The 15,955-nt window shown below is 52.9% G+C and overlaps 1 protein-coding gene across 1 annotated transcript in view; it reads right to left on the bottom strand.

Annotated features, from left to right (window-relative positions):
* SSH1 (slingshot protein phosphatase 1) overlaps positions 1 to 14,312 on the bottom strand; it is a 37,925-nt gene extending 23,613 nt beyond the window's left edge. The window contains exons 1-2 of the mRNA XM_074159526.1: positions 14,134 to 14,312; positions 8,892 to 8,932 (exon numbers count right to left, since the gene is read on the bottom strand). Of these exons, the coding sequence (XP_074015627.1) occupies positions 8,892 to 8,932; positions 14,134 to 14,199 (107 nt within the window). The 5' untranslated portion in view covers positions 14,200 to 14,312. The remainder of the gene's footprint in view (positions 1 to 8,891; positions 8,933 to 14,133) is intronic.
* Positions 14,313 to 15,955: the final 1,643 nt, after the last annotated feature.

Raw genomic sequence — 15,955 nt, 5'->3', positions numbered from 1 at the left:
AGATCTCTGCGATGCGTCTCAAGAGGAGGCAACTCCCTCCAGGGCAACTTTTGGAAATGTTTCTCTTTGGAAATACTACTTTATTACAAAAAAAACAAGGTGCAGCTTTGATGAGCTATAAAAAGTCATGGCTCCTCAGACTTCCTGAGCTGAAAACAAGTCACCCCAAGAAGAAACCCAGAATGTAAGCTGTGAACCACGGCAAGGTCAGACGTTGCTTCAGACACAGGGAGAACATCTCCCCTTCCTTAGATGTAGCCAGGGCACCATCACTCAACGGCAAAAAGTTGCTTGCAAAGGGGTCAGGCAGCAGCCTCTGCTAAAGGGGGGGAGTCTTATAATGCCTCCCTGCAGGGGCAAACATCTCCCCGTTTATTTCAAAGGAGAGCGAGACGGTCGGTCAGGCAGGAAGACCCGGCAGGCTTCGCTCTCGTGTTTTTAGCAGCGCAGCAACAAAAGGGGAGTCTGAGCATGTATTGTTCAGCTGAAAGGCGTGGGCCACATCCCCAGCACAAGAATGCTAAGAAGGGCTTGAGACACTGCGGGCCATTCACAGCCCCAGATACAAGCGCTCCTCGAGCACAAAGAGGAAAAAGAAAAAAAAATGAAATCAATCATGAAGCCCACAAAAGCTAATTTCCTAACATAAATAGACTGCTGATGATGTGCCTCCAGCCTGCTCCTGCGCACCGGGGGTGAGCGATGCATCGGGCTCGGGCAGCGATCGCCACAGCTCCGCGTGGAGCCGAACCGGGACAGTCGTGTCTTCCCCACGGCAGAGCACGACACCCAGGAGCAACTCGGATAAACTGCCCAAGAGAAAGGGCAGGAAGAGGGAAGCGAACAAATTAGCAGGATCATCCCCCGTTCCAGCACGGCTTGTGCAAAATAAGTTAGCAGAACAGCTCCCAAATGGCCAGGAAAAAGAAAATTCTAGGAATCCCGAGTACTTGGATGATGAAAAGCCAAATAAAATAAGAGATTGTTTCACAAGGAAAAAGAAATCCTTTTTGTTCATCCCATTAATCGCAGAGTTCAAAAAGGCAGGAGGCTGATCACAGCACCACCCGGCCACGCGATGTTCTTGGAACTAGCGGGTTGAATTGCATTTCTGAGATTCCCACCAAAACATGATGTCATTTTTGTGATAGCCGCTGTCCCAGGAGGCGGGGGCCAGATCGCCTCCAAAACTCAGCCTGCACGACTGCCCATTAAGAGGGCAGCATATAGAGGCGTATACAGAGGTCCCAGTATTAGCAACACCACCGTTTCCCAGCCTAGCGCACCCTCTGCCATGCAGCATCCTGGTGGTCTGAAGGAAGCCAGCTATTCCCAAAACACTGGCTCCCTTCTTCCCCCTCACTAAAACCTCCCAAAGACACCCTGTGTTTTAACAAGTCACTTATTGGGATGTTGTCGTTGCCCTGTTATTGCCATAGCTCTTCCGTGACTGCAGGCAGGGAGGAGGACAGACCACAAGCCCGGGAGTGCCAGGGAGGTGTCCTGGCGCCATGGTCCATGTTTTAGGAGAGGTGGGACGATGCCGGCCCCCAGGCTCCTGCCGTGGAGGGCACATCAAAGGCAGAGCCTCCCACCCGCGCTCCCGGGCAGAAGCCGATCCCGCTCCCATCCTCCTCCCCAGCCGAGCTGTCGGCACATGGGCCAATCCTCCCGCATTCCTCCCATCAACTCATTGTTTTAATCCTTTAAACTATTTTATTAAGTCACCCCACTTCACCCACTCAGCGGTGCCTCCCAGAGACAGGCCAGAGAAACAAGTGGAAACTCTCCAGCGGCGCCATCGGGAAAGAAAAGGAAGGTGAATAATAGTTTCAAGGATGAAGAAAGCAGCTTCCAAGCGGCTCGCGCGAAGGTCAGCCAGGACACAGACAACGGCATAGGAAGCACAACCGAGAAGCCTCCAGGCAGCGGTGGCACAGCAACCCGAAAAATAGCTGAGCTGATGGGTTTCAGAACGACTCCAAAAAAGGCAGCGGAGACCAGGGAGTACTCGACACATTGGTAAGGCGGAAAAATAAAACAAAACAAATCTAGACGGATCACACGGGGTAAAAGCAGAGCGAGAGAAGTTCTAGCTCAACCCCGACACCCCCTCTAGTGTTTAGTCAGACCGCAGCCTGTCCTCCCAGCTCCCCCGAGGGCAGGCAGCCAGCACCCCACGGGGAGGAGGTGCACCCCAGAAATTAGGAGACTGCCAGCCAGGGGCAAAGCTACTTCAAGACAGAAAAGTGTTGGTAAAAACCTCAGCATCATCCTTCTTTTTCCCCTCCTCTCCAAACCCAGCTTTTCCAAGCAGAATCAGTGTTAGAGAGAAGCAGACATCTGTTAAGTCCAAGAAGTTATACAGGGCTGGGAGGGAGATGCCCACACGCAGACACGCCGCGAGCAGCCCCACAGGCAGCGGTCTCCGCAGGGATGTGAGTGTTGGACACGACTGTTTGGCTGGCAGACAGGGCAAACAAGCAACCTGGCAGCTCTCTGAAAAATCTGAAAGGGACATTTTGTCCCGTTCCGTTCACTTCTGGATGTCTTGGCCCCTGATGCTAAGCCCCAGAGGTTTTTCTGCCCAGCGGCCAGCAGCACACGGCCACAGATCGCCCAGAAGCTGCCTTCACAAGCCATTCCTGCAGCAAGGATTTCTTCAAGAAACATAGGTGTGGTTTTGGCAGGTTTGTCAGTTTGGAAAGTCCCTCGGCACAGGGTCCCTGCGCTGGTGAGATGAGCATCGGGCACAAAGCCCGGGTCCTACAACAGATGTTACCTCAGTACGGGGACTTTGGGGAGAGTCTGGTGCCATGGGCAACACCTTGGCTGACAGACACCAGCGGCTCTGCAGACGTGGCTTCTATTCCCGCTCCTGTCCCAGCAAGGATGCAGGGAAATCTACCTCTCTTGTGGCAGAAGATAAAACCTTTGCACTGCCTGCAAGAGGAAGACGTCTATGCCCACCAGCAGCTCCGGCAAAGCCGTTAACCACTGCCAGTTCTACGGAGAGCTGACGCACATCCGTCTTGGGCCGCACAAGCTCATCACCATCGACTAAAACTTTCAGAGAGGGAAGGCAAGCTCTGCAGAGAAGAGTTCTTATCATCCTAGATAAATCTAAACAACTAACAGATGCAGTCTGAATCCTAACGCATTTGAGGCTGGCCTTATTCTGCTTTCTATTGTTTTGGTGTAGCAGTAGAGCCATTTTGCGTCAGGGACTCCAACGCTGCAGAGGGATGCGTAAACGTTTGGGAAATAAAAAACTCAATGCTCTCTTCATTAAAAGTAAAGCCATCCCTGTGAAGGTGTTCTGTCCATTTCATGTTCTCCAAAAACAACTTAACTGCACTTGTCAGGCAGACCGCAGCTCTGATTTGTATGAGAAATCCCTGACTCACAGATCTTGGCAACTGATTATCAAAGATTAAGGTATTTAGAAATCAAGAGGCATCTGGAACCAAAATATTTTTCTGACCCGGCTCTTTAACACCTAAATAAACAGTAACCACACTGGCCTTTTTCAGAAAAAGAAATGTTGAGTGCAAAGCCAGTAGCTTTGATAACGGGGCCAGATACATTCCAAAAAGGGTCTGATCACCACATCTGCAAACTGGCAGGTCTCCTGCTGTTGCTCTACCTACATCCAAGTAAACTCCTCACGTTGCTCAACTTCCAGTCAGCAACAGTTTCCTGGAAAGGCCAGATCTTAAATAAATGTCAAATAAGTGCATGCTTCCTCGGCTCCATGGTCTTTGAACGCCCCCACACAACCCACCACAAAATGTAAAGGCCTAATTATATCTCCATTGGCTTCCACGGCCACACCTACGGGCCAGAAAGTTACTGAGGGTCACGAGCCTGTGAATTTGCCTCCCCATTGTACGGAGCACGCTACGGCAGGATGCTGCAGCCTTGCCAGGATGTGATTCAGCGTCCTGTTTTGAACAGTTAATAAAGTCAGCAACTTCTGCCCCAAGATCTCCCACCAAATAACTGGGAGACAATAAATACTGCAGCGACCGGGACTTGTGAAGTATGTAACGAGCCGCTGTCCCCACAAATAAATCCTCGAGACAGGTGCCCCCGCGTACCCCCAGCCCCGTGCACCTTCCCAGTACCATAAACATGGCCAAAGCTGCGGAGAGAAGCCATTCACTTAATGCTGCCCCCAGCAAAACACACTCATAAATCCCTAAAAAATTTAAAAATCCAAGTGTGAATAAATAGTTTTTGGTGCATTAAAATATAATCTACAATAAAGTATGATGTATAAACATCCCCAGCTGTGGTGGGCACTCAGTGCGGCGCAGGAGAGCTGTGCAGAGCCAACACATTCAGCTGCACGGAGAAGAGCCTGAACGATGGACTGGAGCTGCAGTCGCTCTTCCAGTTTCCATACTGGAGAGGCCAGACGTAGCGCCAGCAAGGAATCTGGTTTATTACAGCGATTTTAACCAAACAGCCTCCTCATAACGAGTCCTCTGGTGCGTGCCAGCCAGGGCGATGCTCTGTGAAGCGTTTGTCTCCTGCTGATCACCGAGCTGCAAAGGGAGTTTCCATCAACCTGAGGGCTCCACCTAATTCCTGCAGCGAAGGCAAAACCAAGTCAAACCAATGCCCAGTGTAATTCCAGTGCCTTCAAAGGGGAAAACGACTTGTTAAACTACAACAAAAAAGCAGTCACTAAAGGAACTGTAGAGCTGGTTATCAAACCAGTGTGGCGGACCGTGTTCGTTCCCGACCAGGTAATCATGCAAAACACAAAAGGCGAGTAAGTGAGATGGAAAGCAAGAGGGATATGGTGCCTTCTACCCATCACAAACGACCGCCGGTTCCTCAGAGCTCAAAAGCCCTATGACTCTTACAGCTGAAAGGTTTTAATGCTGAATAAAACCAAACAGATCTAATACTTTCCTCTGAGTGTTTCAGAAAAGGAGCTAACAGTCATCTGCCAGGCTGCAGATGGGAGAAGGGGGCTTGGGAACAGTAAGTAACTTGGCGAGGTACACAAGAGGTACACATCAGCAAAGAGAGGAAGATTCCCAGTCTCCTCTTCTTCCTCTACAACTTCTCTGTTCAGCAGGACACTGGATACTCCAGGCAGCATTCTCAGTGCAGGGTCTCCACTTCGCCATGCAGGATGGAGGGGCAGCGGAGCAGCGTATGCCACTAGAAGACTCTACAAATGTACACAAACCCAATCCTGAAAACCTCCACCTCCCACAGCTGCTCTTGCCAGCTCTTAAAACTGGGTTTAGTGGTGTCAAACAAGAACAGTTCTTTCCATAATGATTTTCAAGCTGGATCAGAGGCAGGAGACAACTAACTCCCAGGCCCTTCTGCAGCAGCTGAACCTCCATCTCTGCTCCAGAAGGTGCCCAAAAACCACTCACCCGGCCCTGTTTCTGACCGCATTTGGATTGCAATTGGAAAGCCAATAACGGCAAAGATTACAGAACGACTGGCTAAACAAACTTACTTGTGCTTGTAATTAGAACCAGTGATTATCTTGCTGCGTTTGCCAATCGCATCTGAGAAACAGCCAACACTCACAACACGACTGGCTTTGTAAAACATCTCCTTTGCCTCGGTGCTAGAGCCAACCAAGGGCGAGCGATGGAAGTCAATAGGGTCGCACCAAAAAGCAGAGTAGGAGAAACTGCCCATACCCTGTTCTCCCCGAGCAGTCTGCTCAGTCTCCCCCGTACCCGACAGCATCTTCTCTGGGGTTGCTCTGCGATAAGGTGGCCGGCACCACGCGCACAGGGCTGGTGTTGAACTCAGCGGATCCCGACCTTGTAAAACTTAAGGTTGTGCTTTACTCTAAGCGAACACACACTCCCCATGGACCTGACGGAACCATGCCGGCAGTTTTATTAAGATTTGAGCGAGATGTCTCAAGGTCTCCTGCACGTGCGCTGCATCATTAGGGAAAAAAAAGAGGGGATCAAGCCACAACATCCCACGGCTGACGGGCATTTGAGAAGGAAGGTTTCAGCAGACACAGTTAACGCAGAGAATCAGACGTGGAAGCTGGGCCAAACCCGACTGGGCTGTTAGATCTGAGGCTTTGCTCTTACTTTTATTTCTGCTGTGAATCTCTACCCACTGGGGAGCAAAACAGCCTCCTGGCTGTCTGCTGGAAACAGCGTGGATGTCACCTTATGGAGGCTTCTGCAAAATTTTTGGGAAGCAAGAGAAAAGGAAGATTTTAATGCACATTCAAGTCTAAGAAAACGCAAATAACAGCATCTTTGAAAGAAAAGTTGAACCTAGAACATGTCCCCTCAGTCTATTTTAGGGGAAGCCGTTTCAGGGAGAAAAGAAAGAAAAAGCATTTTGGAATGACAGAAACCGTTAAGGAAGGTCTGCTGCTCTTCGACCAGAGAGCAGCAAGACATGCAGCAGGTCATAAAACCATGAGACAGACCCGTTCCTCAAAGACAAAAACTCAGATATCTCATATAACCAGATCCAACTATGCAGTCTTGAATGAAAATCCTGCAATTTTTTTGGAATGAATGAAAATAAGCTGTTCAGCAAGCGGACAAGTAAATTGTGTCATAAAAACGTAATAGCACGTTCATCCCATATCGATGAAACGCAGTTGGAGCTGGCAGCAAGATGGGGTCTTGTTTCCAACGACCCTTCCTTTTTCAAGCCATCAGAACCTTGGAGGTCTGCGAAGTCAGGCGCTGGACTGCCAACCCCTGCACTCAGGGCACGTGTGACAAAGCACAGCTGTCACCTACGTCTCCACCAAGGCTAGACTGGGATTTAAAGATTCACAAATATCATCACAGCCAGTTCCTGGGATTTTTTTTTTTTTTTTTTTTTTCAAAGGAGACCTGAACTCTGCAGTTGGACAAGTAGCACAATGAAGTTGAACAATTCTGCCACCCCATGGGCATTGGGTAAAGTCTCAGGGAATTGATCTAGAGCAGGTGGTGGCAGGAAGGGGACGGGATCTACCCACCTCCCCACGAGAGGGGTTTCATTTGTCATCTATGGTGTGTTCACACTAGGGCCACACATTTTCTTCAGTCCTTGGCGGTGTTTCCCCCTGAGGCTCTGCACAAGAGCCATCCTATTCTTGAGGTCTATCCAGTGATTTAATTACCAGATTCTTATCCTGAAAATCATATACAGAGGAGCAGCCCCAAGGAGATCCCAGAGGAAGCTCTTGGGAACTCGGTATCTAAAGTCAGTGCTGCAGCATTTTTCAATGGCCAGTAGAAAAGTAGCAGTCTTTAAACCCAGTCTCATGACACCTACCCCCACGGTTGCTCCAGGCAATGATGGATGCACATGCCTGGCGTGCAAAAAGGCCAGACAGACCAAAGGTAGCCACAAAACCAATGATCTCCCAACGATTTATCTGTACATTGTCATTGAGTTCATTTGTAATGAAGAGGGATAAAGCTATATTTCCTCTTTAAGCACTAGAACCATGTATACAAAAGAAAAGCCTATCATACTGCTTGCTTAAGTGTTACTATTTAACACAATTTGGGAAAAAGCACAAGAATTAAGATGCATTGCTGGTCATGACTTCAGTAGGTTCCTGCTCGAGCCTTGAGTTGTACAATAAGCCCACAACCAAGCTGGGAGCAGAATCAGAAATCCTGAATTTTACCTTAATTGATACAAAATGCATTTTCCAGAAAATAAGCTGATTAATGACATTACAGACTGCCATTAAATGCCCCTACACAGGAAAACACAGAGCAACCAAACATACACTTCTGACCCATGTGCATGCAAGCAGGACGGCTACCGAATGCCAGTCTTCCCAGTTGGGCTGCAGCCACGACAAATCACCCCCGGGACACAGAAATGGCAAGTCCTGACGCTTTCCTACTCTGTAAAGAAGCAACTTTGCTTTTCTGCTGACTTCACCTGCAGGGTAAAGATGGTCTATACCCCAATATCCTCTTGCTGCTCCCAAAACCACAAGGGTAACCAGACTTCAAATGAACTCCACTTTGTCCTAGTCTCAGTCCATCAGAATGCGACAGAAAACCCGCTGCCACCAGCGTCTCAGTTTTGTACCCCTGCAACTGTAGGCCTCAAAGCATAAAACAGGATGGCAACAACAAAATCGATCCCCAAGCAGCAGTGTGAGTGGCTTTGCTTTTACCTGAAACCAAGATGATTAAAGTAGGAAGCAGTAACAAGGAGAGGTGACCGAGCCTGCTGAACCACTGTTGTGTTTTTACACTTTCTCCCTTGGATTGCGGTTTACAGGTTGGAGGGTAAGAGCTGTCTGCAACAGCTGGGTTTGGACTGAACAATCCACATAATTACCCAGAGCCCCATTAGGCCAGGATCCCACCAAACCAGCGTTATCATTACCACTTCTGATCTCTGCACAACGTCAGCGAGAGAAGCCTTCCTCTTCTCCAGCAGGATCTCTCAGTCCTTTCCTCCCCCTCACATGAAAAAAGCAGCTCTACACAACCCCAGTATCAAAGGAATCAAATTCCTGATGGTTAATACCCAGGAAGGAGCAGAGCTCTCCCCTACCCACCCTTGGAGCATCATCCCCCCTTTCCATCCCAGAGCCCCCACCTCAGAGAGCAGCAGCAGAGACAGAGATACCACGATAACAGTGAAGTGCCGTGGCCAGAGCCGATGAGCAATTTTCCAGTTTCTTCCCAGCAGGGGAAAAAAAAAAACCCACAAACCCTCTTTTATGCTTTCAGTTCATTAAACGCTCATCTCAAAACTAAACTGATAAGGGAGAGAGCATGCCCGGTGTTTAGCTCTCTGCAGACCAGGCAATCACACACGCTGAAGGCTGGAGTCCTGTGCGGGATCAGGACTCAGATAAACGGCAGACAATTAACAACAGTGGAAACGAAGTTTAGAGCTCTGCTTACCTCACATTTAATTTACGCTCTTCATCACTGCCAACCTCCAGCTGAGGGGAGAAAAGAAAGATACAGAGAAAGTTACATGCTGCTGGTTTCCATACTACAATTTTACAAAAATCCCCACGTTTTTCAAAGCCATCCCTGCACTAACAGCTTTTGGGTGGTTGTTTTTCACGGGGTTTTTCTTTCCAGTGCCAGGGATAAATGAGACTCCCTGGCCATATATGCCATCAGCACCCGGCGCCGGGTGACAAAGGGGCTCACGGGGATTTTAAAGCTATTAGGTCCTAATCCTGCAAGCTGGTCCTGGAGCGCAGATCGGTTTGAAGATCGGCAACCCCAACGTCACCAGGAGTGCACACACATCACTCCCACTGAGCGCACACGTCAGGCCAGAACCTGTCCCAAAGGCTGCTAACGAGGAGCTGGGCACAAATTAATGCTGCAATTCAGGGTGTGCAGCGACAGCACAAGTGCCCTCCAGCGGATACAGCCAAAACTGCCCAGCTGGGACCACCCCAGCCTCCAGCATCCGAACCCCAACCTCGCACCCATGTGCGGATCCGCTGCACACACCTCCAGGGATCCTCCACCGTCTCTGAGCTGCCACCTCGCCAACGAGGCCACCTCCACCTGGATGCTGGCAGAAGATGAATCCTGAAGCTAGGATGATGCCCACCTGGTTGCCCAGTCATCAAGAAGTCCTATGTCTGCTTCCTTCCCGATAAACACACTGCTTGGATGGCGGGCATGCATTAAACGGCCACTTTTTAAAGCAAAGTCCCCCTGGAAGCAAATGTGGCTGCTCAGGTGACATTATTGGCCCTTACACTTTATTTACTCTCCTAAAAACAGAAGCGTGCTATCTGACTCACGCCTACTTTCTGAGAGAAGCATTTTCACATTGTTGTACTTTCCAGCCACCCCTTTCAACTTCTCTATTAGCTTCTGGACAAAACTCCATATTAAAGGAAAAGAGAGTTGGGGCTAATTGCATCCAGAGCTGACTGAAAAAAAAAAAAAAAAGGCTCAAAGATAATCCTCCTCTTTTGGTCCTGCACAAGTAGACAGAAGAAAACAGGCCAGGAGCATCCCCTCAGAGGGCAATGTCGCACTGGGGAGGTGGCTTGGACCCCTGAAGCAAAGCAGGAACCTTACAGATCGCCCTGCAATAGGAAAACCTTCAAAATTGCAACACACCGGGCACTAGACCTGGAAGGACACCAGCCTTTAAGAAATCGTGCTCCATCAGCGCTAACACTCAAGGAACATTTTGTTATTTACTACAACATTGCTTAAAACCCGTATTTAATAAGGGCCACCGTAAGGGTTACTTGTTTCCAGGTGGTTTTGTAGAAATAAAAAATAAGCGAATAGTTTTACGTAAAATGTTTGAGCTTGAAGTACACGTAGGACCCGGGCTGTTCCTCACCTCTCCAAGCTCAGACTCAGGAGGCCCGAGCGCACAGGAGCCGCTCCGTTTACAATCTGCGAGAACCAAGTAATTGCCAGGGAAAAAAAAAAAAAACACCCAAATGTAACCACACGGGCCGGATATCAGAAATATAGCCATTTGGAGGAAGAGAGATACACAAAGCCCATCCAAGATGACTGCAGCCGATGGCGAGAAACATACCATCGCTATTTTTAGTCTGTTTACACAGCGCAGCGGCAGCACAGAGCCAGCCCGGCCGGGGCAGCAGGCAGAGCTCTGGGAACCCCTCGACCCCCCAGTCCACCTTCCCCCCCAACCCCCCCGCCGTGAGCCCTGGGAAGGTCTGGCAGGTTTTTGGGCTTTGTAAAGTCACCCTCCTGTTTGTTTGGGTCTGTCACGTAGCAACAAGGCGGGGGAAAACTTTTTTCTTTCTTTTTCTTTTTAAACAAATGTGACTGTCAAGTCGTGATGGTCGGCAGCTGAGTCTTGGCAGCAGAACTGGCCCCTGAATCTGCTGCAGGCTCATCTTCTGCAGAAGCTGATTTGCTTTCAAAGTTGACCCTCCCTATATTTTCTACTAAAAAGCTTCAGTAAAACCGAAACAAAGCATAAGCACCCAGCAAATAGTTTCATGTAAGATGTTCAAGCTTAAAGTGCATGTAGGACCTGGGCTGTTCCTCACCTCCCCAAGTTCAGACTCAGGAGGCTGAAGCACACAGGAGCTGCCCTGTTTACAACCTGCAAGAACCAAGTAATGCCAGGAAAGAAAAAAAGCAAACCCAAATGCTGGGTGCTTCTGCCTTGTTTTGGTCAGAGCATCCCTCTGAGCTGCCAGGTTTTATGCTGCACCATGCAGGGGATGCCGTGGACCTGCAGCTGCTCACCATCACCGTGGATCCCACCACGGCACAGACACCAGCGCCGGGTCCAGGACTCCACCAGCCGCATCCTCCTCCCTCCCCAGGGACCATGCAGAGCACGGTGGGGCTGAAGGACCTGGCACGGAGCGGGAGGTGGTGTGGAAGGGAGATGGCAGCGGAGCTAACAAGTGCCTGCAAGTTTGCGAGCGCGTGTGTATGAACGACTCTCTCCTCCTAAGAATTTCCGGCACGCTACGTTAACACAGCAGCAGGCCTCTCGCAGGCAGCAGCATCCATTTTATAAATTCCTTCTGGCTCATGAATTCAGAGAGGCTGCAGCAGCGTACTCACAATTAGCAAGGGCATTTGGTCATCATTTTCCATTAAAAAAAATTCTTCTAGTAATTATTCGCATAGGCTAAAATCCCCGAAGAGCCCCGATTTTCCTTGCAAGATACATCATAAAAGATCAGGGAGCACACTGGCGCTTTTTCCTTTGAAATTAACTTTGTAAAAGCAACGGGCTGAATTTGGAAAAGGATGGTTTATAGTTCCATGGTATTTCAATGCCAGAAGGGACCGTTCAAACAGAACGGGAGCTGATGTCTTCTTCTGGGAGCAACCGAAGTACACCTGAGCCATGGATGCTGGCGGCAGAAGTGCCCTGCTACAGACAAGGCCAGGCGTTAAGTTTTGGGTCAGCATTTTTGAGGGGAAAAGGGAGAATCGTGTGGTCACCCCACGGAAAAAAGAATAACCAACACAGAGCTCCTACACAATACAGTGTCTAACAGAGATGGGTAGGTGAGAGGCAAAACACTTTGACTCCTCTCCAACTGCACCAGTCAAATCCAGTCTAATTCTACTGTCTGCAAGAGGGTTACAGCTCATTTACATCTGGGTAGATCAGGTGGCCACTAGGTCTCATTTATGACTCTATCTAAACCAGAGCCCAACAAAACTCCTTCCGAAAAATCCTTGGAAAAGCACAAGCCCTGTCTCCATGTTTCTCAATGCATGGTCCAAACACTGGGTCCCTGCAGCCTCGGGAGCCCAAACCACACGACACGGATCTACGGCAAAACAGTCAGCAAAAGGAAGGGATGAGTCCAGCAGGGGCCGTGCAAAGGGAACCCCCGCGGCCCCTCCAGGAGAGGGAGAACCTATGAGCCTGTGGCACTGTCCCCCTCCCGCCTCATCCCCCTCGGGACTGGCTAATCAGGGGAGTCACAGGGACCTGACAGGTGACAAATAGGATTGTTTACCTGGTGGGAGCAGGGACAGAGTGAAGCCAAGGGCAGTGAGCATCAAAGGGAAGAGGTAGGGAGGAGAGGGATGCACAGGGAGGATATACAGGGAAACACCGGGTCAGTCTTTGGGGTCACAAAAGAGATGGGTTAGGAGGAAAAAATTGATGCACAGGGAAGAAGAAAAAGAAATTGGAGGGTGCAGCTGTGTTTGGACAGTGCGTGGGAGCTGAGGTGCGGGAAGACAGAAGACCAAGGCCAGGCAGAAACAGGAGATGGGGTTTCTGGAGTACAAGAGTGAAGAAGGGGGTGTACAGCAGAGCTGGGACACATGGGGTGCCTGTCCTGGCATGGCAGGGATGTGCGGAGCAGAACATTAAGCGACACGTCCATGATCCCGGAGCAGCAGAGCTGGGAGGGAAGGAGAGGGCAGCAGCATGGTGCAGGCTGCGCTGCGGCGAGGAGTGGCAGCGGAGGACAGCATGGCATGGGGACATCACACAGGTACGGAGTAGGACAGGAGCTGCTCCGGCAGCTGTGAACTGACCACAGTGCCTCAGGGAAGGGGTGGCATGAGCTCCCCGTGGGGCAGAAGCTGCAGCAGGCACGGGGAAAGGCAGCACAGGCTGCAGAGGGACAGAGGAGCAACGCAGAGGGTAAAGCAGAGCATCCCTGGGGCAGGAGACGGTGGCAGCTGCGGGGTGACAGGGAGGGAGCAGCGATGGGCCAGCAAGCACACCAGCTCCATGGAGACAGGTCCAGCGTGCTGCCCGGGGATTTACCTGGCGGAGAAGAGCAAAGCGGGCTGCCCCAGGGTTTACTATCCCAAGGTAATGCCAGGCGAGGGCTGAAGGGGTACAGCCATGGAGGAAACAGGGCTGCATGGGGGCGAGGAGGGGACGGCCAGCGCGTGGTGGGGCAGAGCAGGGAGACGGCTGGATGGTCCCCACGTCTAAAGTACATCATGGGGCCTGACTCAGCCTGGCAGCATCATGGTGCTGGGGGCTGGCAGGGCTGGGTAGCACCGGGGGGCTGCGAGGGGAAGGGGCTGGAGGGTTGTGAGGGGCCAGGACCATGGCGGCTGTGGGGAGATGAAGGTGGGGGGGCAAGCGGCTGTGGGGGGGATGAAGGCAGGGGGCAAGCAGCTGTGGGGAGATGAAGGTGGGGGGGCAAGTGACTGTGGGGGTGATGAAGGCAGGGGGCAAGCGGCTGTGGGGGGGATGAAGGCAGGGGGGCAAGCGGCTGTGGGGGGGATGAAGGCGGGGGGGCAAGCGGCTGTGGGGGGGATGAAGGCGGGGGGGCAAGCGGCTGTGGGGGGGATGAAGGCGGGGGGGCAAGCGGCTGTGGGGGGCCAGGGGGCTGTGGGGCTGGGGACCGTGAGGGGATGAAGCTGAAGGCTGGCAGATACGGGGGGCGAGGTGGGAGGCGGGGCTGTGAAGGGCCTGGGGCCGTGAGGAGATGGAGCCATGAGTGGCCTGAGGCCGTGAGGGGATGGGGCCTGGGGCCGAGGGGCCCTGAGGTGCTGCAGGCCGTGGGCTATGAGGGGCCTGGGGCCGTGAGGCGCTGCGGGCCGCGGCCGACGCGCGGGGCCCAGCCGAGGCGCTGAGGGGCCGCGTCCCGCCCCGCTCCCCCCCGCCGCTGCCGCCGCCGCCGCCGCCGGGGCCTGCTCTGCTCCCCGCGGCCCGCCCCGGCCCGGCCCGGCTCACCTCGCTGGTGCTGGCCGAGGAGGCGGCGCTGGGGGTCGGCGAGCGCTGCAGCGTGACCAGCGCCATGGTGGCGGTGGTAGCGGTGGTGGCGGCGGCGGCAGAGCCCGGTTACGGCGGCGGCTGCGGGGCGCCGGCCGCCTCCACCGCCCCGGCGGCTGCGCAGCCCGCCCGGCCGCCGCGCCGCGGGGAGGGGCGAGGGCGCTGCGGCGGCGGGGGCGGCCCCGGGGCGGGGCGGGGCGGGACCCGGCGGTGCTTCCCCGCGGCCTTTCGGCCACCGCGGGGCCGCCCTCCCGGGCTCCTCCGGTGGGCCACCCCACCCCACCCCACGGGGGAAGGGGGTCCCACCCTCACCCCACGGGAGAAGAGGGGGGGCATGTCCAGCACCTCCACACTCGGGGGGGTCGCGGTCCCCCATCACCCCAAAAAGTGGCGGTGGGGTGTGAGCTTCGCCCCTAGAGCCCCTGCGGGGCGCAGCAGCCAGGAGCATCCTTCAAACCGGACCGAAGAAAGTGCGAGGGGTCAGCGGTGCCGAAAGCAAGAGGCAGAGGAGTAATGGGGTAATTAGTGTAAGAGGCTTTGCTGATTGTATGTAAAGCCCTTAATAATTCAGGCCGTCGGGTGGCTGCCTTTTCCCCCTGCCCCCCCTGCAAAGGGGAGCTGTGCAAAAAAGCACCCTGGGGTCCGATGGCCGGGGCTTGGACAACATCTACCCCAGGGGGTTTCTCCTGGCAACGTCCCTGGGAGGATGCGACCGTGGGACAGCACGCATAAGGAACAATCCTTCTCCTTCATGGCATCCAGAGGGGGATCCTGAGCTGCGGCATCACCGGCTGCCACCCTCGGGAGCCAGCAATGGATGGGGTCAGTCGCTCGCTGGTGCTGCTGCTCCTGCCCGGCGGTGGAAGACAGGATGGCGGCCCCTGAAACGACGCTCGGGGTTGGAAATGTGTGCGAATGGTGGCAAAGCAATTAAAGATACCAAAAGCATTAAAGGTACCGGGTGCTTAAACCCTATGGGCCTGTGGACTTACCCCCCCTCCCCAGGCCATCCCCATTGACCTCTCGGGGTAAAGCATCCTTCTGCTCTGGTCACCCTGTGCCTTTGCTCTGCCTTTTGTGGGACTGAATTCCCGTTGCCTGCGGTGGGTCGTGCTGCGTGGCTGAAACCCTGGGCCCAGGACTCCAGAGACGTGTCTGCAACCTGACTCTGCAGGAGATTAGTTCCCATTTCTTTTATCCTCATTACCTCTCTTATAAAAGCTTTAGGCACAGGAAAATCCCTAATTGTAGCAACTCTGCCCAAGCAGCACCTGAGCTTCCAGGGCTGCCTCTGCTTCTGATAATGGTATCCACACTGACAGAGACCATTCTTTTTTAAGCCCAGAACCCAAAGTTGTGGGTTTTGTGAAGGGAGAGGCAACTTAGAAATGGCAAATGAAGCCATCTGAGCCCTGAGAGGGGGAAGCTGGGTGGCACAGCTCCTGGTGGCACAGCTCCTGGGGTCTAGCAAGAGGAAGGCAATGCCGTTTCTCTCTCACCACACAAAAGTGAACACCAAAGCATCCGATTTTCCCAGATTTTGCAGGAATACGGTGTCTGGGGAGTCCCATCCCCATGTCCCCATCGGCCAGGACCCATCATCGGGGCAGCCAACGGTCACCATGGTGACAAGTGTCGATGATGGCGCTTTGCCACGGACCATGGTGCCCCCGTTTTCCTTTCAGAGGCGCGACTCCAGGGCCGGCTGCCAGCCACGCATGGGGTCTGGCGTGGGGAACTCCACCTCCCCGGGTCCGGAGCACAGACTTTGGCCCCGTTGCCC

This window comes from Numenius arquata, chromosome 16 (assembly GCF_964106895.1).
Source record: "Numenius arquata chromosome 16, bNumArq3.hap1.1, whole genome shotgun sequence".
NCBI lineage: Eukaryota > Metazoa > Chordata > Aves > Charadriiformes > Scolopacidae > Numenius > Numenius arquata.
This window is presented reverse-complemented; position numbering and strand designations above follow the sequence as displayed.